We start from the raw sequence: 27,728 nt of genomic DNA, 5'->3' as shown, positions 1-27,728 counted from the left end.
TATCTTTGGTATGTGCTAACCGTGTGGTAAAAGCAAGTTAGGCATCCTATAATTAAAAAACAAACAAAAAAACAAACAAACAAAAAACCCCCAACAAAACAAAAAAACCCCTAAAACTACTTTTTTTTTTGTCAGCCATACCTGCTTTACTTGCTCAACTTCTTACAGATAAGCAAAAGCTGATTGCATAAATAGCAAAATTGCACCCACAGTTTCAAATTTCAGAAAAGAGGGATCTGTTTCCTTGCATGCCCAAAGTTGTTGAGCTGAGCCAAGACTGTAAACGATCATGCCATGCGTCATGAAGATTTTTATACACTTAATTGTGTGCACACAAAAAAACCCTCAAACAACAGAGCCAGAGCCTCCCCTCTTAGATAAGGGGACAAAGCAGTTATGAGATGTGCCTGTGGTGGACAAAACCTCTTACTTCCGCATAACTGGAAAGAACACATGAGGTCTGTCCCTTGTCAAACTTGTACTTTTATTTTAAGTTAAAACCTGAAAGTGAACACAATTACTCCAGGCAAGATTAAACCTACAATTCACTTTTTTATTTTTAATTTTACACAGCGGTCTGACTTCAAACTATGGAGAAGAAATTGCTTCTACATTAAGGCAAGTTTCAAAAACCACTCCCTAGAGTAGCCACACAGCTTTTAGTCTCAGAGTGCAAGTGATTATGCCACTTAGGAAGTTTCTGCATTGTCAATCATATCTAACATTATTGCATGTACTTAAGTTGCCCCTACAGTAATCATAAAATTCTATTTCCATATGCTTGTATACTGAGGCACAGACACTGGGGAGGACCATGTGCAGATCTGGCCCAGGAAGAGTTGAAGGAGCCCCCAGAGAGAGACTCCAGAGCACTAGAACCTGCTAGAGAAGCCATTGCTCCCATTTGCCAGCAAATGTCTGAAAATCTCAGTGGCAAGCACAGCTCACTTCAGCAGCTGGTCCTCATCAGGAAGGATACATATTAAAATACTGCCCGTTACCTCAAGTTCACACTAAGGACCAGGCTGACAACCAAAAGCTTGCAAACCCAGTGCTATATGAGATAGAAGTCAGTGTGATTCTACATAAGGAATTCCTGAGGCTTTTGTTCTTGTTTGATCTTTGATAACCACAAGAATGCCCACATAAAAAAAAGTTAAAAGCATATTCAAGTTGCAGAGTACGTTATGCAGAAGTTCTGAAATCTTAGGATTGCCCTCAGGACTTTGAGTTACCCTTTTTGCCCTTGCACAAAAGGCGGCAAAGTGAGCCCTAATTATGGGAACACAGCTGGTTAGTATAATTTATTTAAATTTCCAAAAGGTTTTTGACAAGGTTCCATGCAAGGAGCTACTGGAGAAACCAAGATGATGTTAGGGGAAAAATGCAAATGATTGTCACGAATGAATATCTGGTTGGAGCAAAAGAATCAAAGTGTAAGGTTAAATGGTTGGGTTTTATTATGACAAAAGGTTAACAGCAGAGTGTTTCCAGGTCCTTATACTCAGTCCAGTGTTCTTTTAATATATTAACTCATTCCAGTGAAAGAGGGAGAAATAGGTGCCAGAGTCTGCAACTGTCAAAAGTATATTCGGGAAAAGGGAGATTTGTGAGTAACTTCAGTATGACTTCTCTTAGATGAATGAACAATGCAATGACAAAAGAAATTCAACACTAGAGATGAACATGAGACCATGCTCAAGTCAAACTTCAAACAAGCTATGTAACATCCAAAGTTGACAGAGCCCCATGCTCAGTATGTAGCAGCAGCCAAAGATAAAGCCGAACGTGCTCGATTCCATAAGAAAGAGGTCAGGGAGCTATATCAAATATATATATATTGTAATCAGAGGCATAACTTTGCTTAGAATACTGCATGGAGCCTAAGTCACCTTTACTGAAAAATGGAATGTCATAGGACTAAATAGACCTGGGAGAGAACCAGGGCAATGAATAGGCCGGGAGTAATTCTGATAGGAAAAGAGATAGAGAAAAATGAAAAAAAATTATCTCAAAGTATGATGAAAGTATACAAAATAACAAATGGTACAGAGAAGGTAAAACCAAGGAACTTCTGTTTTCATTGTCTCAAAGCACAACTAGATATTAAATGAAATAGAGAAGAAAATTAAGAATTAATGCATTTATGTAATTCACAACTCAACATGCTACTCTGCCACTGACTGCCATTACACAGTTTTAATGCTATGGAGTTACTGAACTTTTATACCAGTATAAAGACCATCCAGCTATCTCATTACCAAAACCCCATATTAAACTATTGTTCTAGTGCTTGTATTGAACTATTAAAGATTTGGAAGGGACATTTATGTGAATACGTTACCTCACATCTGCCTTCTGTAGACTCTACTTTTTGTCTGATACACCTGAGACTAGTCAATGTCACAGATATGAAAAACTGAAGAACGGGTGTGACCTACAGGAGCAATTCTCATTTTTCCATTCATAGAACAGATTTGTTAACTGGAAGAACAGTTAATTGTTACACTGCTCTATTCTCATTGCTGAAAGTATGACCTGCTTAACTTACTGTGTACTACTTACTTCTGTTGTGAATATAAAGGAACAAATTTTCTCACAATCATTGCAATGGCATCTGAGCATTCCACAAGGATCAACAGGTTTATTTTCGTAACATCCTATTAAGTGAGGAAAAAAAAATATAGTCTCTAATTTATAAATGGGAAACTGAAACAAAGATAACAAAGATTGACAAGCCTGAGGTGCCTAGGTCCCAATTTTCCAGAGTACTTCCTTTAAGAGCTTCTGTGCCCAAAGCATGGCCGTGGTGACTTTAGTAGCTAGGCAAACAGTCTCAGCATCTCAAACCAAAGCAGTTGTAAAATAAGAAACATACCATTAGTCGTGCAAGATACCACATGTGGTAGTGTGACAGGATAGAAACACACGTGGTATCACCACAGAACACTGACAAACCTGTGATATGGACAACCATTGAGCAATAAAAAATCTAGCCCCTCCAGTTTTATTTCTCTCCCTTCTTGGAATCCAGTTTTACAAATACTTAGCAGCATGTCTATGCAGATGGGTCCAGGCAGAGCCGAACTTGCTCTGACTAAACCAAGCTGTTCAAACCTGTTGGCACAGATGTATCTTGATGCACATGTATACCACACTTACCCAAGGAGCTGCACAGATGCCAAAGTTGCTCATTGAGCAGTGCGAACTGCTTGTGAGACATGATGATCAGTGCTGATGTAGCTCCAGCAGATTACATAACACTAAAAAACAGCCTCACCAACACACAAAGGGAAAAGAAACACTGCAGAAAGTTACATACCGTCTTCTGTACCACTTACTACTGCCTGCAATCAGCAGTCAATACCAGCACCCGTCATCAACTTACAGGTCACCAGGTTACTGCATTCATTGCAAAATCAAGTTGCTCTGTTCCTCAAATCTGAGGTCAGGACAGGCGAGAAAATCACCTGCCCTCTCTTTAGGTACAACCTTGTTTCAGGTGTGTTGAGGCTTTATTGGTACAGAAGGTTGCAGGGGTTTTCTTGTACCCACCCTACTTTTTTGCAAGTTTTACGCACTCTACCACCTCAATCACAAAAGCCAGAATTTGTAGACTGATCAAAGGTATTGCCTAGCCAACAGCTGTGAGATGCACTGCACATTTTCTGTCTTCCCCAGAGGTCCCAACTACAGATACTCCATGGATGTGAGCATGAAGGGGGGTAAGTTGGCTCAAAAAATCCCACCTCTCTGCATTTTGTACTCAGGGAGCTAGGAATGACCACCGCAACATGAGCTGTGAAGCGGCCCACTGCCTGCTCCTAACAGCTAAAAAACTGCCATGCAAAGTGGAAATCAATCTTCTCCTAGCATCCTTTGAGACAATTCCGAGGAACCCACGTTCCAACAGAGCTAGAAAGACTGTTCCTAATGCTCTTAAAAGCAAGCCTGAGCTCACTGTGAAAATAAAAACTATTTTTTTCTCCTCATAAAAGTGACCTTGTCAAAGAAGAAAAGAAAACCCCAACCTCAAAAAAAAAATAACCAATCAAACCTCAAAAACAAAACAAACAAACAAAGGGGAGGAGTTTCACGAATTTGCCAGCAGTCCCCAGCACAATAAGCATGGTGAGGCGGCTGGAGCGGTGTGGAGAAAGGGAAATCTCCTCAAATCCTTGACGTGTCTTTCGTTAACTTCCCGTCATTACTTCTTTTGCATGACCGTGTCCGGACGCTCAAAACACCAGTTTGAAGGGTCAGCCCTCAGTGTTGGGAAGCAGGACTTTCGAAAACAAAAACAAAACAGGAAAAAAACCCAACCACCAACCACGCATACGGCGGCGCGCGCGCACACCCCCCGCCCCTGAGTCCCTCGGAGACACAAGCTCGCGTCTTGTCACGTTAAAAACACCCGCCCCTGAGCGAGCCCCGTCCGAGCGAGCCGCCGCCGCCCGAGCACTCTCGCCCCTGCCCGGCGCTCGCCGAACGGGACGCACAGCCGCGGGGCGACAGCGGCGGGATGGCGGCCGGAGGGGGGGTGCGCGCCCCTCGCCCCGCGGGCCGGCGGGTAACGGCCCAGCTCGCGCCGCCGGCGGCGGGAGCCCAGTCAGCGCCGCGCGGCACAGCCGCCCGCCTGACGCGGCGTGAGTCAGAACGGCTGGGCCGGCCTGCCCCGCCGCCAGGCACCCGCGGCCAGCCCCAACGGTCACCCGAAGGCGGGCTGCCGGCCCCGCAGCGGCCGACACTGGGGCCTTGTTAACTGGCGTGACTCACCAGCCTCCCTCCCCCCGCACACGTCCCCCATTCAGGATGTAACAGCTGTTTTATCTCCAGCAAGGTCGCTGTAATTACGCCACATAAAAATAGTTACAAGGTACTTGGGAGGATTTGCTGTTAAAACGCTGTTGCTTCCTCTTCTGTTGTGAATGCGCGTTTGTGTGGATGCCCGGGCCGCCGAGCGGGAGGGTGGGGGGAGGAAGCAGCCCTGATCTGCCGTAGGAATTCATTATTTCATCAGCCGTTTAACACGTTTGCTTCTCAACCCCCACCGCCTGCCCCCGCTGCTCCTCGGCCGGGAGCAGCCCAGCACGTGGCGGTGCAGGAGTAACACAAATACGTTCACACACTGCCCGGCGTAAGAAGCACGCTACGGCCGCACGCCCGTGCCGAGGCAAGGCGGATTATTTTGCTTTCCACGCCGAAACCTTCGTGCGCGAAAATTCCAGCCCGGAGCTCGGCGTTCAGCGCTTTGAAGTACGCGCCTGGCGCCGAAGGGCGTCTCGATCTGACAGGGGCGGGGGGGAGTGGGGGGGGGCAGCGCCGGGACCCGCCGGCGAGGCCACCCGTGCTCGGGGAGGGCTGTCCCCCCCGGCTCGGCGGGGAGCGGCACTGAGCCCTCCGCCAACGAGCTGCTCGCAGGTACCGCGTTCCCCATCCCGCAGGAAAATAAACTGTTGCTGCAACGCGTGCTCGCCCGAGAGGGATGAGTCAAGCTGCGAGACTTTCCTCTTTTACAGCTACGAGCATGTGCCGCAGCAAAACCCACCGGGCTGGGGGGGTGGGAGCGGAGGGGGGAAAAACAACCTTTACGAACTGATGTAAAAATAACCCTAGGAACGGGGCTCGTCTTCCCCGCGGGAGAGGCCGGCCAGCCGGGGCTCGTTCAGTGCCATCGGGGGGGGGGGGGGGGGGTGGGGGGGTGGGGGGGGGTGGGGGGGGGTGGGGGGGGTGGGGGGGGTGGGGGGGGTGGGGGGGGTGGGGGGGGTGGGGGGGGGTGGGGGGAAGCAGGAGGCGAAGCAGCCTGCCCTCCGGGCCGCTCGGCAGCCGCGAGGGGGGCGCCGGGGCCCGCCAGTCTTTGGAGGGCTCCTTCTCCTGCTGTATGTACTCTCCTTTATTCTCTATTCACGCGAAGGAGTGGGTGGTTCATCCGGCAGCAACAGGAGGAGGCTAGTCAAGGGCAGCTGTCAAAATCTGCCCCCCCCCCCTTCTCCTTCCAGTTTAATGATCAAATGTCTGCCTGGAATAAAGGCGAGGGAGCGGGAGGCACGGAGCTCTCCCCCCGCTGCCGCCGTTTGTGTGTGCTTGAGCGAGCGGGTACGGACAGACACCCCCCCCCCGCCTGCCCGTCCCTCCCCTCCCGTCTGACAGAGCCACAGCAGCCCGGAGGGGAGGGGAGGGGAGAGGAGGAGGAGGAGGCAGGCGCGAGTGCCAGTGCAGCGCTCGGTTACTCTCCCGTACTCGCTGCGGGGAGGTGGGGGAGGGCGGGCGCTGTGCACCTTTTCCTCCCGTGCCTTTCCTCACTTTAACAAGCCGGGGCCAATCGCCGGTAGGAGGGAACAAAGGGAAGGGGGGAGGGAAGCCCACCCGGCAGCAAGCCGCACCAGAAAACCCCCGGGGAGGCAGAGCCCTGCGGCTCCCGCTGACAGCAGCACGGCTCCGGACTGGGCGCTTGGCTCCGTGGCGGTGGTTCTTCATCTTCGTCGTCCTCCTCCTCCTCGCCGAGTTTAAAGGGGGAGCCGCGTCCGGCGAAGGGGGAGAAACTTGGGTCGGTGTGCGGCGTTGTCCGGCGGCGGCTCGGTCCTCGCGATCAAGATGAAAAGTAAAAAAGGTAGTTGTGATGGGCACGCTCGGCCGCTGGGAGAAAGCGGGGTGCCCTGCACCTCTCCTCTGCCCGCGGGAACAGCGGGAGGGGGGGGGGGGAAGGGGAGTGGGGGTGCTGCTGCCAAGCCAGCCGGAGTCTTGTTTTCTTTCTCGGCCGTTTTCTCCCTGGTGCCCCCCGCCACCCCCCGGCGAGCTCCCGCCGAAGATGGCAGTGGATGCTCCGCTCCCAGACAAAACATGCGGGGCTGTTGTTCGGAGGCGGCCGCCTCTCCGCGCCGCTGGCTCTCCGTCAAAAACACGGCCAGCCGCCCGCCTCGTGCCCCCGCCAAGTTTTGTTTTCGTTCCCTCCGCCGAGCCTCTTCCCCCTGTTCCCCGCTAAAACGCCTTTTGTCGCTTTTCCGCACCGAGCCCCGCCGTCCCGCTAAGGCGGGTCGAGGGTGCGGGTCGTTTTCCCAACTTGGGGCGAGGAAAGCGGGGCCGCTCGCAACTCGGAGCGCAGCGGCCCGCGGGCGGCCGGCAACTCTTTGTTCGCGACGGGAGCGGGCACGGGGGCGCGGGGCTGGGGGCGGCCGCGGCCAGACGGCTTCAGACCCCGTCCGAGCCTCGGCCGTGTTATTTTGCTGAAAGTTGCTGTTTTTTCCTTCCCTTTTATCCCTTGGGGGGGGGGGGGGGGGGGGGGAACGAACCAAACGAGTCCAAAAGTTTCGACACAGTAAGGGTTAAAAGGAGGAACAACACTCCCCCCCCCCCCCCCCCCGCACCCCCGCCCTAAAAATAAGGCTGATCAAGTTTTCTTTGTGATAATTTATAAACAGACAAACTTTACGGTTAGAGGGTTGTTACTCTTTGCGCTCGCGGTGCTTTAAGTGCCTTTAAATGGGAGCTTGGCCACAAAGGCGCGGAACGTGCTTTCAGATTTAACACATCTGCGCTAGCTGGGAAGAAGTTTTTCGCAAAGCAGAGCCCATTCAGTTGCGATGTAGCAGTCGGTAGAGTGGATGAAGGGTGTTTTGCTTTCAAAGACTATTAAATTACCCGAAGTGGAGGGCTAGAGGGGAGCAGTGCGCATGTTCAGTACTCCACAGAGTTGTGCTGTTTTTTCCCCTACTACGCATTCCAGCGGCTCTATAGTAGAGCAGCCTCGGTCATTGTTAATATCCTTGGAGCAATTAATGCATATGTAGTTAGTGAAATCAGTGGGCTGCTGGAAGGGTGATGTACTAATATGGTTTGTAGCCCTCGTCAGAAGTTTTGGACGTGCCGCCCATCTGAGAGGAGCACACACAAAGGGAATTAAGCCACAAAGACGAAGTTTAAGCAGCGGGCGGGCTGGTGTTTAACAGCGAGGCGTTGCGAGGTCCGCAGGCGCAGGGCGCGCGGCGCGTTGCAGCCTGCCTGCGGACGGCACGGATTGCTACATTACATGTGCTGCATACCAACCTCGGCCGCTGTGCCTAGCCTGTGACAGCACTGACTTTAAAATGTTGCAGTCCTCTTAGGTAGGTTGAGATTCTTAACCTTATTGCAAGCAGTTGTTTGGTGGTTTTTTTTCTTTTTTTTATGGTTTCGCTGAATTAATTTAGCCCAGTTATTTTTAGGACATTCCTATGGTCCCTATTTGCACAGCAGTGGTGAGCTGGTTTCCTGTCTGCTGTTGCTTCCATTGTTCAGACTTCTCTCCCCGAGGGCAGCTGCTAGTTGGTGAAATACCAAACTCCCTGCACTTTCAACTGTTGTTCTTGCCACCCCCGAAATAAATGCGTGTGAAAAACGCTGACGTAGTTTCTAGGTATGCATGTGTAGGGCTTTGTCTGTGTGTGTGAGTGTGTGTGCGAGAGCGGGGGAAGGATCTGCTTTGAGGATTGCGAGTCCTGGGCTGAAACAATGGAAACAATGAAAGGTGACAGGCAGGAGGGAGAACTTTTGAGAGGGGCCATGGGCCCGGGGTTTGCGTGGCAGAAATTAAAAGGTGAGGAGACAAAGACGGGAACTTTTTAAAAGATGTTAGGGCTAGGGTGCCTTTGTTTTATTAAAGGTTGGGCTTGTAGTTATTTGTGACCTCCTGGCATTTGAGGATCATTCAAGAAGTTTCAAAGAGTGACTCTTGTTACAGATTTCTTGCTAGCACTCCTAGAAAAATCCCGTTTGAAGAAAAAAAAATGTATAGCACAGCCAAGTCTGGCAGCTTTAGAAGCGATAGAGCGCAAGCTGTGAAATGCAGAGGAAAACAAATAAGCTGGTTCCTCAATTATGAAACTTACTCAGAGGAAAAAGTTTGGTGGTGTTTTGTTTTTTTTACTGTGGAAATTCCCTCCTGCATCCTTGTAGTTCATGGTTACTCATGAATAATTTCAAACTAATTTAGTTTTGTTGCTGCTTTTTAAATTCACATTAAATTTCAGTTAGGTTTTTTGTTGTGTGTTGATTTTTTTACTTTTTGTTGTTTTGTTTTTTGGTGGGTTTTTTTTTAGCTACCAGACTGGATTAAAGCCCCCAGGACTCTTCTGTGGATAGTTTCATTTACAAATAATAACGTGATAGCGATCACACTGAACGTACTCAGCTTGTTAATTAGCTGATTTAGACTACAATTTCACAAAGACACAGGCATGTGCTCAAGTTTATACATGCGAAGAATTTTACTGAACTTGGTTACAACAGGATCGGGGCCTTAGATAGGAACAAGTTCTGTTTATCTGTTCTCATTAAAAAAAAAAATGCTCACCTTCAGAAATTCAGAGAAGCCTAAGGGGGTGGGGTGGGTGGTTTTGCCTGGGGTGATTTTTGTCCATCCCCTCTCTGGAGGGCAGAGATTGTTCCTCGTGGTATACTTGTCCCGTTTTGAATAACAATTGGCTTTTGCCACTTCCTCTGTGAAGCTCTTACTCGACACAATGAGATAGTGTTTTTTTTTTTTGTCCTGATACTCAGCCTAAATTTTTCACTTGCTTAACTTCGATTTCATTTGTCTCAGCCCGAGTACTTTGTCCTCCCCCTCCAAATATTTCAGCGAGCCTTCTTAAGTAGCAGTAATTTATTTTGAAATCAACTTTAGTTTTCGCTGCACTTCTACTCAAGTTGTTTCAGGCTGTTAACGCTGGGTGTTGAGCTAGACTCGAGATCCTAGGTGTAATCTGCCCTGAGCTGATTACAGGAGGACCTGTAAAGTCTTTGGGCTGTGGTACAGCTCAGCAGTGCATTCAATCATGCATATGACTTCAGCAGGGAAGCCGGGAGGATAAAGTAATTTATAAAGAAGGGATGCTGATCATGTAGTTCTTAGGTCATTAATAGCGTGGACTGCTCATCTAAGTAGCGATGGCAGGAGCAGAGAACTGTTATTTTGTATTGTTGGTCAGACCTCCCTGCAAATGAACTTGTGCTGCTTTAGTTTAGTCCTGTAAAAGCAGTTTTTCTGTTTAGACTGAATGTATTTAGGAGGCGTAAAATAACCTGGTGCTGGCCTGCTTTTAAGACTAAATAAATTAGTAGGTCAGTTGGGCCTACTCGTCGTGTCCGCAAGCCTTTATTCTGGGTGTAAATAGCAGTAAGCCAAAGGTCTAGTCATGGAGCCTAGCCAGAAGCCTTTTCAGTTGGGCCCTGTTAAAACAGGAAACCAGCAGCGAATAGCCTGATTACTAACAAGACGGAAAAACAAAGCTGGGTTGTAATCAGCAGGAATGCTTTAATGAAAACAGAGCCTTGACAGCAGCAACGTGGCTCCTGCTCTAGTAAAGAGTATCAGCTGGGGCAGTGCGAGATTTCTAGCGATGACTTCCTGTTGCTGCTGGCTCCGCACCACTGCCGCAGGTTCAGAGGGCTGATCAGCTATTTAAATGAGCTCATCTGAATGAGGAGAAGTCGTACTACGCTGGGTTTCCTGCTTAACCAAAACCTGCTTTGTGCTACTAACTTGCTGTGTCAATTAGTATGACACGCTGAGCGAGTGGGTCAAAGGGCAGGCCCTGCTGTTGACTCATTTCTTGCTAGGTAGGTTACGGTTAGTCAAATGGCAACTTTTACTTTAGCAAAATATTTTGTTTGCAAAATAGAGCAGTGTTCTTATGCTGTTGACTTTCAGACAGTGTTTTCTCACTTGGCTTTCGTGTGAGAAAGAGCAACGGTTCCAGAAGAAGTTTTGCTGTCAAGTCAGTTATCTCATGTTCAGAGAGGCACCCGTGGAATCTTTTCACTGTTAACATCTTGGAGAGGTTACTGCACATGGGGTGGTGTGTAACAAGAACTCCTCCAGATACGCCACGTAAATATGGTTCACAAACCATTAGACACCAAACTTTCTCATAGGAGTAGTTATTTTGGGTTCTTTTCCCTCTTTATTTCCAACCCTCACTGTTTGCCTCTCCCTCTTTTCCAAGGTCCTGTCTTGCTGCCTGTTACGTCTAAAACCAAACAAAAACCCCAACCCGCTGGAGTGCTGCAACACTTCTGGTTTCTGACAAACAAGAAAAGCACACTTGAAAACATTGTCTGAATCGTGTAGACTAGTTTTAGCTAGTTTTAAAATTCAATTTAAAAGGGATGAGCTGCTTTGCAGAGTCATCGTGTTGTCTGTGCAGGATCTTTGTTCCAAGAAGTGCTCCGCATGGCTCCAGGAGCCCATTGTGCAAGGCATGTTCTCAGGTTAGGTTACAGGCGTGACAGCACTTTCCGTGAAGCTATGACAAATACAAAGCTGTGTAGCACAGAATCATTTTCAAGCAGACTTGACATACTTTCTACGTTAATTAAGAACCTGTTTACATAATTTGGAGTTTATCTTGTGTTGGCTACTTAAATATTGTCCTATTGTTCCTGTTCCATGCCTGGATAATTTATGTAGCTAATCATCACAGGAAAAATTTGGTGTGTCAGTTCGGTGTTTTGTCAGTTACATAAATCAGCGATTGGGAGAATGAAAACAATACAAAGTAAGTAACTGAAGTAACTATGCCAGACAAATTACAGATTGGTCATACTGCTGGGAATGCTTGCGTATCAAAAATATGCATTGGAATTTGGTTAACTTAAACTAGATTTAAGGATGTTGGAGCTATTCGTAAATAGGGGAAGGAAAGAATAACTTAAATGTCAGCTTTGGCTAAAGTTTGGAAGTGTGGGGAGAGGTCCGCCTGCTTTCTGAGTGTCACACATACACACTCCCCCACCCCAAGTATTAAGGGAAACTTGCACACAGACACTTTTTTCTTTCTTTTTTTCTGTGTTCTGGATTTTGTTTGTTTGGGGTTTTTAGATGACATTTATTCCATCTATTTCTTCTGGATAGAACTATCGCTTTATATGTATTTACACTTTCAGGGCACACTTCTTGTATTTTAGAGCAGACTTTGTTTCCTTAAACAGAAGGAATTTCCTTTTTTAATTATAGGTGTTTGTCCACATAAAAATTTTACTTTTTCTCTCCCCCCAAAAAGATTAAGGGCTTGTTTTTCTTCTGTAGTTTCTAGAAGATGCTTCTGAAAGCCACTGCAATTTCACTTGAAATCAGTATTCAATTGCACTAGTTGAAAACGTGTGGTATCTTATTTAGATTTTTATATACTTCCTGAGATTTTTAAAATTTTTGGTGAATTTAATCTGGTGAGTATTTAAATTTGTAATTTACAGTACTGTTTGTTTCCTCAGTGACTTACATATCCTAACAGAGGAGAATTGTGTAGTCTTCCTAACTATTGAATACTTGTTTGTTTTAATTTTATGTGTGTACCATAGCTTCATTTTACTAGTAGTGTGATGTATGTATGAAGGAATAATCAAATTTTGAAATCTGTTCCTTCCTTTGTGTTGAAGGAAAAAGGTACGCAGTTAACTTGTAAATCTCGAGCCTTCGTAGTAAGTGTAGCACAGAACACCATTTCCACAGATCAAAATGAGATGAAAACTATGAAGTTGAAAAAATAATCAGGATGCAAAGTGAGTGGTACATTTAAACAAACAAACCTGCCCAAATGTTAAAAGATTGTTGTTCTTTAGTACAGAAAGGCAATTAAATTAAATAAGTCCATCTCCTGATAAACTGGTGAACTCTTAGGTACCTGGTTCTTTCCTTTTCTTGCATTTTTTTTTCCTTCCTAAGTGAAAATCCACTCGGGGATGGGGGCAAACACCGTTTTTCCCTTTCTCCTTTTCTTGTTCTATTTGTTTTATTAATAGATCTGCAATGAACTATTAATTTATAAAATCTACAAGATATCTCTCCCAGGAGGAAAGCATCAGCCTGTTAAGAAGTAATTAAATGACCCATTACCTGATTTGGGGTGTTTTAAGTTCTTGCTTATTGACCTTTTGCCCAGCCACTGGATAGTTATCCTTGAAGAGAAGTGTTGGATGCATACCATAGCAAGCAAATTTGGACAACATTGGCATTAGATAGAAGCAATCTGATAACGTGCAGCAGATAAAGGTTGCCAGGGGAACAAGAAAATGAGGGTTTGCAGAGAAGAATTCCCCTAGGAACAGATCACTGGTGCTACTTTTTGTTCAGCTGACAGAAAAGCTACAGCCTGACAAGTTAACGCTACAGGACAGATCTCCTGTACAGGAGGCTATACCATGATTCATAGTGAAGACAGTTAATGTAATAAAAAGTGTCTGAACTGTAGAATGCTGGAGCCAAGTAGTTTACGGATTTAGGAGGCTGATTGTTCCTGTCTTATAATTGTAGGTGTAGTTGCAATATCAGGCAGTGAAACGGAGGATGATGACACCATGGATGTCCCACTGGATCTTTCTTCATCTGCTGGCTCAGGCAAACGGAGGAGACGTGGCAACCTGCCTAAGGAATCTGTGCAGATTCTTCGGGACTGGCTATATGAGCACCGATACAATGCTTACCCTTCAGAGCAAGAAAAAGCGCTGTTATCCCGACAAACACACCTTTCCACACTACAGGTATTAAAAACCAGTAGTTCTCACTTCAAAAGGAGCTGATTCCTGTTTTCTTCTTAATTTACCTGTGGTTTGGTCACCGATACAAATGTTTACACTCCATGTGAGATTTTATTGTTACTTTCCTTCTGATGGCACTTCTAAGGAGAAATACAGATGCATTGTGTGTTATGATGGTCTTTGTTTATTGGGAATAAAATTACTTATCTGGGAGAACAGGCAGTAATGAATTTGAGCATGCATGCTAATTTTTGTGGAATCAGGCTCCAAAAGACATGAACTGTTCTGTAGAAGGTAATTTATCGGGATAAGGTGTTTTATTTGTTAACAGTGGTTTTATGGTGATAGATAAGAGTTATAGGTTAAACTGCGTTCACTTCTAAAACGGCAACCTGAGGCTCATTCCTGTAGAATAGGCATGTGTATAATTATGTGTATGATGACTTCCATTAAGATCTGTGGAACAACCTATATGGGATAGAGCTACTCAAGTGCGTCAGTATAGTTGGTGTGGTTAGTCTGGATTCTTATCCCAGGATACAGCACTGATAGCTGCAGGTCCCTTGGACATGTAATTCTGGTCTTCCGTGATCATCTTTGGTGGAATAGCTGTTGACAGCTGCTGCTTTCCACCTCGTGGGAAGGTGGCTGCATGAGAACTTGGGTAAACCCTGGGTGGTTTTTTTTTTTTTGAGAGGTGCTAAATATAGCACTCCTGTTGACTTCTGGGCTTTATTTTTCCAGTTAATTCATTAGTAATAATTTTGTAATCGGCTATAAAGTAAAATTTGCTTAATGGAACATCATAAAGAAAACCTTCTTTATGTAGTAAACAGAAAAAAGACGTTAAACTGTAAACTATCCTGTATCACCCAGGAAACTGGTTTGATATTTAAACAAGGACAAACTTAAATGAGGTAATTCATGTTATGTCTGTCGACACAGTCAGTTGAACAAGGAAAATCAGTAACTAGTTGTGGGAGGAGTGGCTCTCTTCAGAGAGAAAAGTTTTTCCTGTTGTTAATTAACCTAAGGGTAGAGAACAATAGCCAATAGGTTAATGTGTGTGCACAGAGTTAAAAGCTAAACCCCTCCATTTGGGCTAGCAGTCTTCAGATGTCCCCAGGCTTTCTGTAACAGGAGTGGGGAGCTGGCGGTAGAGCTTGGGATAAAGGAAGGGCCTTTGCCAGGCATGTCAGAACTTGTCAGTAGGTCTTTCTTTTGTTCTGCAGTTAAGGAAACTGCTTGGAGGGATTCATTAATCTAACACAATGACTCTTAACGGCACATAGTTGGAAATGAATGAAGGTAGAAATTAAGATGTCATTATATTCCCAGGTCTGCAACTGGTTTATCAATGCACGCCGCAGGCTTTTACCTGACATGCTGAGGAAGGATGGCAAAGACCCAAATCAGTTCACTATCTCCCGGCGAGGGACCAAGCTTCCCGAGGGTGGCCTGGTGGAGTCTTCCATCGGCACAAAGAACTACATTCCCCTGCTGGAGGAGTCTGCCTTCCTTCCTGCTGCCACACCGCTCAGCAAGACTGTGTCCTCTTCCAAGCTGGCTTCCCCAGGATCAGTTCTGGCTCGGCCATCAGTGATTTGCCACACGACTGTGACTGCATTGAAAGATGCCCCTTTCCACTTTTGCCAGCCAGCTGATGCAGGCCAGACCATGGACCTGCAGCAGCCCCCAGTGAACGGCTTCACAGACAACTCCCTCTCCTACCACGAGGACGCATCTAAACTGGGATCTGGTACAAATGCACAAAGTGGGCTGTTTAACACTCCTCCTCCAACCCCACCAGACCTTAACCAGGATTTTAGTGGATTTCAGCTACTGGTGGATGTTGCACTCAAAAGGGCGGCAGAGATGGAGTTGCAGGCAAAACTTATGGCCTAAATCCCCTTCCTTCTCCTTCCCCGTTTTGTTTTTCCAGGCAGGGATCTAACAGCTGTGTGGTTGTTGCCACCCACACAATATCAAAAGACTTACTGCATTATTATTATTTTTTTTATTAATCTTATTTGCACAAGGGATTGCTGAAATGAAGCTTCCTGTCACTGAGATGGTCTTCAGTGGAATATGGTCATTCCAAGAATTATAAACTTAAAAGCTACTGTAGAAAGAAAGGATTGTGTGTTGGGTTTTTTTTAATGTTTTCTTTGTAGGTTTTTCATAATGTGAGATGGTTCCCAAGATCATGTGATTTGTTTTTGTTTCTTTCAGACTGTGCAATATCTAGTAATGATATAGAGTCTTCTTATCATTCCCATGTGGAACAGAATATACCGACATGCTGTTTAAAATAAATTTTCAATTTTTTTAACAATATGAACTTTGGATGATTATGCTTTTTTCCCATAATGTAATAAAATATTTTCTTTAAAAATGCATGTATACAGAGTATTTTGTTGAATACGAGCTTTGCAGAAAACACAACTTTACTCTTGAAATAAATGGAAGTGAGAACTATTTTTTAGCTCGTACTGACTTTACTTTGGTTTAGAGAGCTATGCTAGCAGTTGTTGTTAACTAGATGTTTAAAAGGAATGCTGAAAATTGGGCCAGAAGTACCTGACTGTTCTCCTGTGTTGAAATTTTTTTAAGGGATCAGAAGAAGCTATGTAGGCAACTCTTACTAAATTTCGGGGGGATATCTCAGTCCCCTTTAAGACTTCCAGATTTTGGCTCCTAGAAATACTTTAGGGCTGGGAGACGTGACAGCCTGTGGGGAAGTTATCCTGAAGATGAAATGAGGCCAGAAAAGGGTTTGAGGTGAACGTTCTTTCCAGGTCTTTGCGATACAGCTCCTAGACATTGCTAGCGACAGATTTTGAAGGAGGGACAAGGGCTCCCAGTCTTGCTCTTCCTGGACTAGCAGTGGCAAGGTTTTGACTCGGTAATTCTAGTAAGATGAAATAAAGAGGCTGTATACGGTTGAAATCTGAGTTCTGGGAGCTAGGTCACGGTGAGATACTTAAACAGGTGGCTAAGATTTAGAAGAGATCCCTGTTGCATTGGGGTGTATTTTGGCCAACAGAAGCCAAGTTACCTTTCAGCAAAGAACTTTGCTATCAAAATGACTTATTACTGAAAAATGTTAAGACTTACAGCTCACATTTCAACTTGCTTGAATGTCAGTCACCCACCCCTTATCCTTCCAACAACAGTGAAATGAGAGACCTCTAAGGGGAAAAAAATCAGTTTGGCTAATCCTTAAAAACAAACCAGTTGTCTGGGAGGCTGGGGGAGGGCTTTGTGGAGCAGCAGAGCTGATGAATTTAAAGATATGGTTATGAGTAGAAGATTGCAATATTCAGACTGCAATGTGTATGCGTTTTGTTTTGCTGTGGGCTTTGTCTTTTATTCATTTGTTCTCTGAAGTACTCTGGAAATCTACTGAGCTTCTGCCTTTCTTGAAACTTAAAGTTTAAAATCAATGATTCTATATAAAAACGAATAGTAAACACTGGCTTACTCATGTCTGCATCAACTTCAGTAACAGTCATCCTAATATACTGTATTAATACAGATTTTTTTAATACTTTCCATCAAAATAAAGCTAGAAAAAATAATTTTGAACGTAGTCAGACATGGCTGTACACTTTCTCTTAAGGAATAACATGTTGAGTCCAGAAAGAGCCTTATGTATTGTCTGTTTGGACATACTGTACTTTATATTTCTAGGTTATTTTTCCTGGGATACCTATGTATGGGGTTTTTTAGTTGTTTGTTTGAGTTTTTTAATGGCTAATTATAAAATAAAATGGAAGTACACTTTGTGTAACTGTGGAGTCAATGTTGAGGGAAGAGTTGGTCAATAGGCATCTTTTTGTGACATTAATGGTGGTTGTCAAAGGGTGCCAGACACCCAAAGAAGAGTGTCTAGTAAAGGTCTGGAAGATGCTTTCTTGTCCGCATGCAGGAAGGAACTTTATTGCAACACTCCTTACACCCATGCCTCAAGCACTGACAAATCGAAAAAGGAAAAAACAACCTCATGCAAATATGTTTGCATGGTTTGATTTGAACTTTTTTTTCCTTTTCCCTATTATTTTTCTTCTTAAAAGCAGGTTGCTGGTGTGCTGTGGGGTAGAGAAAAAGTGGAGGACTGATCATTAAAGGGCATTCTTACAGATCTTTACTCTTCATTACTCTGCCCTTTAAAATAAAATTAAAAAAAAATGTCACGAAGTTCAGAAAAAAAAAATTGAGCTTTGCTGGCTGAGCTGACCAATTCTGTAATTCCACTAGAGCAGCTGCAGTACTGAAAATGAAAATAGGGTGAGGAGGAAAGCTGTCGCCATTCAGGTTAACAGTTTTTATTGAAAGTAAAAGCCTGTGGGCTCTGCACTGTTTTCATTTACCATTATGCCACACAAAATGGCATTCGTGTAACTGAGCACCAGAGTCTTACCTGTGTGATGAGTACTGCATTTGCATTTTGCTGACTGACTTGCCCTGGGGGCTTCACTTGTGACCAGTTTTGCTTAAGGCCAGTTATTTTTTTTAATCATTACTTGTTAAGGTTACACATAGAAGTTCAGCTGTAGTCACAAGCCAAACCCCTTTGGCTGAGTAGCACCTGGCACACTGTGTAAAAACTTTTCCCTACCCTGAGGTGTTATTTACCTTGGAGGAAGAAAATTACTCATATTGAGTACCCGCTAAAATAATATCAAAAGGGAGTTCCTGCTTTCCTGTAATCTAGCACTGATAGATTTGGTGCAGGCTATTGAAGTTTGCCTGAACCTGTTCTTTCAGAGCAGAAACCTGAAGTAACTCTGGATAAAATTACCAAAGGGAGGTAGAGGTGGAGCGAGGATCCCAACCTGAGCAGGAGTCCTAGTAACAAACCAAAGGCATCATGTGCTGGCCACTCATCCCTGGTGGAGCAAAGGAAAAGTCATTTCTGGGAACTCGTTTTAACATGGAATAAGAAAAAGAAAAGCAGTAGAAGCTGGGTCAAAACCCGACCTGAAAACACACGCTTGGGCTGACTCCAGAAGGGAAGGCATTGCCTTGTGTTCCTGGAGGCCGTGTGGGCAACCAGGGTGTAAGTGAGCTGAGAGGTATGACAAATCTATGCCAGGGAAAACAGCTCACACGCAGACTTTGTCAACCTTGTTTTCATGGCTTTTGTGTCTTGTAAACAAGTTGCGGCAGCTGCATGTGATAAATCTCTGTGCAGAGCAAAAATAATTACAATAGGGAGGGAATCTTGAGACTGGCGTCGCCGCCTGTGTGTGCGGGGGCGGGGGGCTTGTGGTATCCCACACGTCTCCCAGCTTCTGCCATGAGGTCAATGTGCACGTCTATAAAACCGTTGAAGCTGTAACAGCTGGCTTCATGTGCTATGGGGGAGGGAAGGGGCGCAGGGAGAGCACGAAGCTGGGGTAACTCGCTTTGGGAGGGCAGTGCAGCCAGTCTGCGAGCTCCAGGGTGATGCCGTCTGCGTGGCCAGAGGGGATGCAGGTAGTAACCTCGCTGGAAAAGGGGTGGCAGGAGGAAGTATGCAGAAACGGAGGAGAGAGAGCACATGAGTGATGGTGGGGAATGATCATGGTTTTCCTCTTGGAGAGGAGGGAAGCCCAGCCAGCAGAAGGTGCAGTGCAGCTGGAAGCCCAGGTGCACCATGACACTATTAAGTGTCACTTTGATACCTATGGTATTTAGGCCATTTGCAGTTAACTGTGTGCTGCCTGTCAAAGTCTGTTTTAATTTGTCATTTTTCTCAAAGCACTTATGTAGTTTTCTTGTTAATGCTTAAAACCTGTTCCTGGAGTAGTTTGTAGTTCTATTAAAGCTCATTTGGGTTTTCTTTTTTTCTTCCTCTTCTTGGCATCCTGCAGTTGTCAACTTCCCTCTGGCTTTTGCCGGATAGGGATTACTGGCATGAATACAGCACATGTTTACTTTTCAGGACATGTTTTAAGACTCTTCACCAGTTGCGGGAGTAGTTACATCTCTATCCTGTTTCGCTGGTTCCGCGGGCTCTTCTGTGAGCTGCAGTGTTGAGACTGAAGATTAGATTAGCCACTCACTCTGGCAAAACATCGCTTAAATCTGTTGCTGTTCCAGACATAATAAATGCATCCTCGTGTGCTGTATGGGGTTCAGTGTCTATTCCTGTCCCTATCGTGACAATGAGTTCCTGGAGTTCTGCATACACAGAAAATCACATGAAGTGATGCTAGCTATACTACAAAGTCAAGACTCAGACTACTTTCTCCATCTAAATTTTTGCATGCATTCCTGCTGACAGCTCAAAGCCATAGCATCTAACCATTTTGCTCACATGTCCCTTCAAAACCGGCTTTACTTGCCTTAAAACTCCCTTTTCTTTCTGAAGCTTTCTAATACCTTCTGAGGCATTGGGTTTGGGACTGAAACTGGTAAGCGTCACAAGTCTTGCTACACAGGCTTGCAGACTAGGATAGCTTCCAACAACAGGTAAACTTCACAGCTCTTTGTAGCACTGCAATGCTGCCTCACTGTGTAATATGAATCACAATTCCTGAAGCTGATGCAGACATGAGTAAGTCACATCTGCCTCCTAGCTAATCCCTATTCCACCAGATAGCAGTGTTTCTGCCAATTTTTGTGCGTTTCTACTGACAAAAAGTGTTGATCTTTCAGCTGCTTACATATGTGTAATAAACCTGCAAAGATGCACACGGGCAGGTAGCAGTGCTTTGGATTAGTCACTTAACGAGGGGACAAGTGGCAGCTTGTGGGTTGAATGAGTGCAGCTGACAACTATCAAACCCTCTTTATTCTTAGACAGCTTCTTTAGGACCACAGACCAGGGCTGTGGCTGCTTTCTCTAATTGCAGCCTAGCCAATGTCTGCCCTGGGTGATGAGCCCTGTCTGCAGGCGTGTAACACTTGGGGCAAAAGAACCCTTGTCTGGGCATATATAAATCCTGCACGTGGTTTTTGTGGTGAGCCTTTCATTGCATCATTCAGCAGGTCAGTCCTAGCGCTGTGGATTTTGCAGTAGACATGTATGTTTGTGTGGCTCCTCTGAGTCTTTGCCTCTCTGCACCGCTGCCACACTTTTGGAGGAATATTGCCCTGGCAACTGTTCCCAGAGCTCCGCCATCAGTGACATTTCACAGGTTGGTAGGGCTCAGCTTCTTTTTGAGAATATTCATTTTTATCATTAGTAAGGAAATAATTCCCCGCTGTGAGGGATGTAGTTTTACAACTATAGTGTTCAATAAATATATAGCAAATGTTTGGTCCTGCCTCTGATGTCCCTATAGCTCTTTGGGAAATGATGTGTCATACACTTCAAGCCTGCTGCTGCTTCCTCTCTGACAAACACTGAAGGCCAGAGCAGTTTACGTTAGGGATAAACCATTTGGTTTCTTTAGCTGATGTGTCCCTATCTAGTTCCAGCATAAACCAAATATTCTTTCCTATCTCAACTTTGCCTCTAGTGGTTCTAGCTCTTTTGCAGAAGCAAAATTGTTTTCAGTTGATTGGTGACTAGATTTTAGTGCTTGGCAGCAGCCTTTTGACCTCCCCTTTAGAAGCTCTTGATGGAGAAGACAATGTTGATCATCATTTGGTACTTCCTTACAGATTTTACCATGACTATATATATAAAAGGATACCATACATATATGGGTCCTGGTATATATAAAAGAACCCCAAGATATTACTTGACTGATTGTGGGAAGAACATGATGTCCTCCAGCTTGCTTTTATGAATTTGTGTAGCTTGTCTTGGAAATTGTTCTGGATAGCAGATACATAACTGATGGTAAGGATCACAACAGTTTTGTAATTTTCCTGAGTAAGCGTTCAGCTGTTTTGCCAGAGCCTGTAATTTCACTTCCTTTTCTAGCCTGCAATGCTCTGATTGCCTGACCTTGTGCTGAATGTCTTATTTTGTTTTCTTTTGTACTTCTAGTCTCATTCCATGTTTAAACTCTCCCTCTGTCATCTCTTTCCCGGTTTGACTTGAGAGTGCTCACATGATATCATGCATAGTCCACTTAACTAGGTTAGAGATTATTTTGACTTGGTTTGTACTGTTTTGAAAGTCATCTGATCCTTGCTACCCCACTAAATTAACCACAACAGCAGATCTTGCTCTGATGCAAACAAATCAACTTCTGTTCATGAGAGAAAGCACATCTTCCCTGTGTAGATAGCTTGGCTTTTTTCTAACTTCTGCTTTCTGTGTTGTGACAGGCGTAAGTTGAAGAGAGAAGCAATGGGTAATAAAATCCATTGGGCATTTTCAAAAACAGAGGGATTGTTTTAGTTTCAAGTCAGTGGCATTTCTGGTTTCAGCACGCAGCCCTGGCTCTGCTGCCACGGGTCTTCCCTAGGTGGATGTCCCACCAGCTGAGGCGCGAGGCAGACGTTCCTCTGCCAGCCTTGACTAAAAGGTGAGTTCAGGTTATCATATTAAATGCTACTCAGGCAGTTGCTGCTGTAACTCATTCTTCATGTTGAACTCACCTGGCTTGTGTTCAGCCAAGGTATTTCCAGTGATGTGCTGCCAACTTTTTCCAAGGGCTTCCTCAAAAGTCTTTCTTCCTTAGCTGGTGATACATGGAGAAAAAACCCTGCAAGTATCTCCTTTTAGTGTATAGATTTACATCTGCAAAACATATGCTGTTGGTTTCAAAGCCACCAGCACCTCCACCTCCCTTCGTCTACCAAACCAGGCCTCCCTGACCCCCTGCTCCCTCTGTCCTGCTGCAAGCAGCTTCAGCCAACTTCATCTCTTTGCCTGCTGGGACTTGTCACCATATCAGCTGTCCTGGCCCTGGGGGCTACCCCCAGGCTTCTGGAGGCTGCTCAGATGCAGACGGCCTCCTTCATTGCCTGACTGGTAAAATAATAGATGTGCTCTGGGTCTTTGAGAGTCTTACTTCTTACCAACTGTGTTATGTCCCCCACTTGAGGCGGGGGAGAATGTCCCAGTCACCCTCTGAAGAGAGAGTGGCATCCCCTACCATCTCTTTGGACCCAAAGGAGGAGGTGGTGGGAACCTGGGCATCCAGGTCTGTCTGTGGGAGAGTTCCCACTCAGTCCTGCAACACTTTATTCCCTCACCTGGATGTGATTGTGGGAGCAGTTGAAGTGGTGCAGGTCCCAGGCCAGAAGGGTGCTGGTGGTCTCGGGGAGGGCAGCACGTGAAGCCTGACTGGGGAGTGTGCTCACAGCCAGCACCACCCTGAGCTTTCTCAAATGTGGCAACTTGAATTTAAATAAGCAGCACACAGGGAGGTTTGGGAGGTGGCATCATTTTTGTTCCTATTTACACAGATAAGCAACAGGTATTTTCCATTGTGAGAAATTTCCTTTCCTTTCAAATGCAGCGATACAGAAGCTCAGGTTTCCTTGAGGACCCCAACAGGGTCGTTGGGGTGAGGAGGGAAGCCTGGACCAGCTGATGCCCACATTAGCCAGGCTCCTGCCTGGAAGAAGCTGCTCATCGGTGGCGTGACCCTGCTGCTCTGTGATGCTTGTCGATCTCAGGGGGAGTTTGATTTGGGATCCTCTGCTTCTGCGAAGATTTGCCTTTAATCATTACCTTACCCCAGCCCTCTTCTGCATTTGCTGGCCAGCCTGGGCTGCAGTGGGCTGCCCCGGATGGGGTCCCCAGTGCCTGCGGCTCCTGGCAGGGCGCGGGTTGCTGCCCTGGTGGAGCTGGCGGCTCCCTCCACCTGGGGCTGATTACGCGCCGCTTCCTCCCCAGCTGCCGGGGGCCTGGATGGAGGGCGAGGAAATGGCCTGCGAGGCGCTTGTCAAGGCCGCAGCCCGGCCCGCCGTGCCTTGGCCCTTTCTGCCGCTGAAGGAAGGGCCGGCTGAGCCTCCCCCCGGCCTCCTGCCCTCGGAGCTCCCCGGCTGTAGGCAGCCTGGCAGACACCGCGCGGGCTCTGAACCCCGGCCCGTCAGCACTGGCTGGGTACAGGATGGGAGCAACGGGCTTTGAGAAAGCCCTAATAAACCTTTCGATTATGAATAAGACAAAATAAATAATCCTTCCCCACGTGGTTTGCCTACATGTTCTTCCCTGGAATACATTGGAGTCTGATCTTTAAGAAATTATCTCTAAAAAGCCCACGCGTAGAAACTTAACTGTCCCGGCGACAGGAGTGTAATCTGCCTTTGATCCCGTGAATTGTTGAACCACAACTCTATCTGTTGCCCAAGGACTGCAGGAAATGTACACAGGCTTATGCAAATTTCTAGGAGAGGGAATGTTTTGCAGGGCTGGGGCAGGGAGCGGAGCCGGGGAAGATGGCTCTTGCTGCAACTCTCAGTTTCTGGATTGCAGCTGAATAGTTTGGCAGTCCTGATGCTCTCCTGTGTCACCCTGCTGCCAGTTCCCACGGCTTCTACCCCTCGCTGCTTGCCGCCCAGTTGTGCAAGCCTAGAGCGACGAGATTTTTCAGACCTCTTCTTGTGTACGCCTGTGGCATTTACAAGCAGAGTCTGCAAACTTGGTCCTTTGGCTGCATTTTTCTCCAAAGACCCACAGTAGCTGTAATGTTCGTGTTTCACCTCTAAATGTAAGATTCGTGTTTTGCCTCCCCATGACTCTTGCCAACTGGGGGATATTTGCATGGGGGTGGGTGATTTTGACAGTAAGAGACAAAACAATTCCTTTGGGAACCTTGAGGGGAGCCAAGACTGCACCGGAGCCCAACCAAGGCAGGATGCAGCAACGACACAGTGGGGGCACAGCCCTCAGCTGGGAAGCTGTCAAGCAGGACTTCAATTTTGTGTAAAATGTGAATTTTCCTCTTTCCCAGACTTGTAAAAGAATGCTCAAACCCTTGTAAAGAGACAAGTTGGGTGTAGTGTGGGAGTACAACTATCACCACATTCGAAACAACTGTGCTTTACATCCTAACCCTGGCTCAGGGTAGCAGATTCTGCTAGAAAATAAAAATAAAGATCCCTTGATCCCTTCTCTGTTTTTTGGTTTGGGTTTTGGTTGTTTGTTTTTTTTTTTTGTATGTAAGCCAAGTGACGTGACACTGGACTTCAGTACTTCACCTGATTTATTTTAATTTGCATGTTGAAGAAAGCTGTCAGACTGTCAGAAGGGCAGGATGAGCCCTCCGTCACTCAGCCATCCTGGCGGCAATCCCCTGGCAGCCATGCCATGGTGCCGCTCCGTGCCAGGGCAGGCTGTGCTGCGTCCCGAGCGCGGCCCGGAATTTTTCATGGTTCGCATGTGCCGCACAGGTATGGGCTTGCACACAGCAGAATGTGGGGCAGCGCCGCCTCAGCTGGGCATGAGTTCATTTTGCTGCGTCTGTTTGTTTTTTTCACCTCGGTGATAATTCTTACCCAATGTGCGATCTCTGCTCTGTGTACATTACTACTCCTCGTGATAATCAAAATCCGGCCCTGAACTTTTTCACTACAAAGGAAACAAGAACTTTGCCCCGCTGGCTGTTCACCAGGCGTCCGGTGATGCTGCAGCCTTTTCTCACGTGCAAAAAACCCCAAAGTCTGTGGAAATCAAGGTTATGTTGATGTCAGAATGCTTGCTGTTTTTTCGCTGGTACGGGTGGTGATCAGGCACTTTGACAAGACATGAGATTTCTGGTGTCAGCCTTCTCTTAAATAAAGAGAAGGCACCCAACCGGTCAGTGGAAACAAACCTATAAACGCCAGGACTGCCAGTGGCACATTGTATAGGGCTCAAAGTGCAACCTGTGATGGGCAAGCGCTGAAACATTAACCAGACCTTGGGACACTGTCTGTAGTTGCCGCTTGGTGCTCACGCCATCGCTCCCGGGAGTGGGGAACGAGGACTGCGCTATTATTAGTCTGTGCGGAGAAAGGGCGCAGCGGTGTTTGCACAGCATGGACGGAAGCGCTGGCAGCGGCCCCGAGGCTTGTGTGTGCAGCAGTGGGGGCAGCAATAAAAAGGTATGAGCTTCCCCATGCGGGGAAGAGGGAGAGGCTAAGAGGTTAAATCTCAGTTTCCAGCTCTTGTTGAAATGCTCAGGCAAGCAATGCAGTGCTGGTGGTGTGAGCCCACCCTTCCACGTGCACCCCCATGTTTGCAGGTATAACCTGGCTGCGGGTGAAGCCCCTGACTCTAAGCCTCCCCCTGCCCCCAGATGAGGTAAGGCTTGTGCGAAGAAAAAATATAATTTATGAAATTTCCGGCTGTAATGGCAGGGGAAAATGGGAATACTAGAGTTTATTCTGGGCCCACACCTCAGGTGGTTTGGATCTGGGTGGTGTTTTGGTTTGTTTTTTTTTAACACTGGTGAGCTGTCCTGGAGATTGGGCGAGGAGATATGAGGAGCCAGAAACTGTTTCTGAGTGCGCGAGTGTTGTAATCACATTACTGCTCCCTGAGCTCAGCTGACACAGGAGACTGGTAAACACCTCCCATTGCCCAGGTAGATGACAGTACATAAATTTTCAGAGCACCCTGAGGAATAACAAGTTTTTTGCAAGTTTGGCTTTGAACTCTGAAGGAGTTAAGCTTGCATGATGGACGGCAGTGGTGCCTAGCTGTACTCTGAGGAGGAATGCGGCTCCTGACTCCCTTGCAGAGGTTTTATCCTCATCTGGAGGAAGGGTATAGCCAAGCTGTGCGCCGGTGCTGACGCTCGCAGCTGTAGAAGCTGTCATTTCCTTTCCAAACACCAGCACCCTCAGCAACGCACTTGCAGCTGCCTTGCACGCTTGGCATCCGGCCAAAAACCATTTCTATAGCATCTGCTCATGCTATATACATGTGTAATGTTAACTTACCTGATTCCTGCTGTGGGTTTCTCCACAACCACTACCACATACCCATGTCTTATCAATGCGGTGGCTTTGGGAGCAGCCTTTTCCACTAAGGCTTAGAGTGAGTTTACCTGGCAGCGTGTCCCATTTCGGGAGCAGCAAAGCGATGCCTTGCCCTGTTCGTGTTGAATCATTGTTACCTGGCAAGAGTTTAGGAGCCATAAGATCATATTTTATTGTAGTATATTACAGGTGCAGAAAAAGTATTGGATTTTGGGTTTATATCGAAAGACTAATTCTTGGTCAGGATGATAAAGTCTTTAGGTCTAGGACTTTGCCTTCACAGCTATTTGTAAAGTAATTGCTCTCCTAGTAGTGGCAAAAGAAAGGACATGCTCATTTATGGTGCTTTAAATCATACAATTCGTTTCCAAAGACAAACAACAAAATCGTAGCAGAGAGCTCTGGTGCAGGGCTCCTTCTTGGATTGTAAACACCGCAAGACAGAAACCATCAATATTTGCACTGTGTCCAGCCCAGCCCAGTGCAGCTTCTCTAGCTGGGGCTTTGGAGGTGTGCTAACAGGAATATTAAATCACACTGAATACCTTCTGACAATATTTACAATTTAACAGTAACCATACATGTGTGTGCCTGATACTGTGGATTATAACCATGCAGCACTGGAACCAGAAAACCTGCCATGAGGCCAAGCATTGTGACACGGCCCCCTGCTCTTCCCCCTGCTTACCTTGCGTGCAGCCCAGTGGCTGGGACTCTTTCTGGTGCTGCCAATATTCATCAGAAGCAACTTCTTACAAGAAGCAATGCGAGAGTAAGCATGTTACTGTGTGAGCTGTCGCCAGATGTGCCCAGGACTGTGGACTGAAAAAGCAGGGGGAAAAAAAGCATTAAAAATACCATTGCCATGTTGTCCTCTGGGCTTACACAAATGTGACACAGAGAAGAATTAGACTTTTGCAGTTTTATGTTTCCTTGACCTTTTGAGAGAGGAAGGAAAAAACGTATCCAACTTCTGCTCCTCGTTATAATGCTGAAAGTCCAGAGCAAATATAATACTCTGGCTCTTGAGATGTAAAAGCAGAGTTTCATGTTGTCTATTGAAAAATCAGAGAGAGTGAGCTGAGGTGTAACGATAATTGAACAAAAGCTGGATGAGTTGAAAGCTAAACCTCTGTCCCAGGTGAGTGTAATTATTGGTGTTTAACAAAATTCCTTCACCCTGTTCTGTTGGGATTTCTGACTTGGCATCAGTGTGAGGTAAAGCAGAAAACATGTGGCTTCTACCATGCAATGTCCTCTTACCATATGGGTCAGGGATGTGCCACGAGGGAAGGTTCCCAGACAGCGTCACCTCAGCTGACAGACCATGGCAGTGGCAGCTATGGCTAATGCATGTGGCAGGGACAATGCAACAGCACCCACATTGCACTCACTTGACACTTGGGAAGGCCTTGAAC

General features: G+C 46.2%; 1 protein-coding gene across 2 annotated transcripts; it reads left to right on the top strand.

The window, feature by feature from the left end:
• Window positions 1-6,206: 6,206 nt before the first annotated feature.
• TGIF1 (TGFB induced factor homeobox 1) lies at window positions 6,207-17,292 on the top strand. Of its 2 annotated transcripts, none has more exons than XM_040587432.1 (3): window positions 6,207-6,610; window positions 13,286-13,512; window positions 14,848-17,292. In XM_040587432.1, exons 1-3 carry the CDS (start codon window positions 6,595-6,597, stop codon window positions 15,412-15,414), a joined length of 810 nt encoding a protein of 269 aa, XP_040443366.1. In that variant the 5' UTR covers window positions 6,207-6,594; the 3' UTR covers window positions 15,415-17,292. The 2 variants fall into 2 exon arrangements, with proteins under 2 accessions (XP_040443366.1, XP_040443367.1); XM_040587433.1 differs by lacking the exon at window positions 6,207-6,610 and adding an exon at window positions 7,280-8,572.
• Window positions 17,293-27,728: the final 10,436 nt, after the last annotated feature.

The sequence above is a fragment of the Falco naumanni genome, chromosome 3, assembly GCF_017639655.2.
Source record: "Falco naumanni isolate bFalNau1 chromosome 3, bFalNau1.pat, whole genome shotgun sequence".
Lineage (NCBI taxonomy): Eukaryota > Metazoa > Chordata > Aves > Falconiformes > Falconidae > Falco > Falco naumanni.
This window is presented reverse-complemented; position numbering and strand designations above follow the sequence as displayed.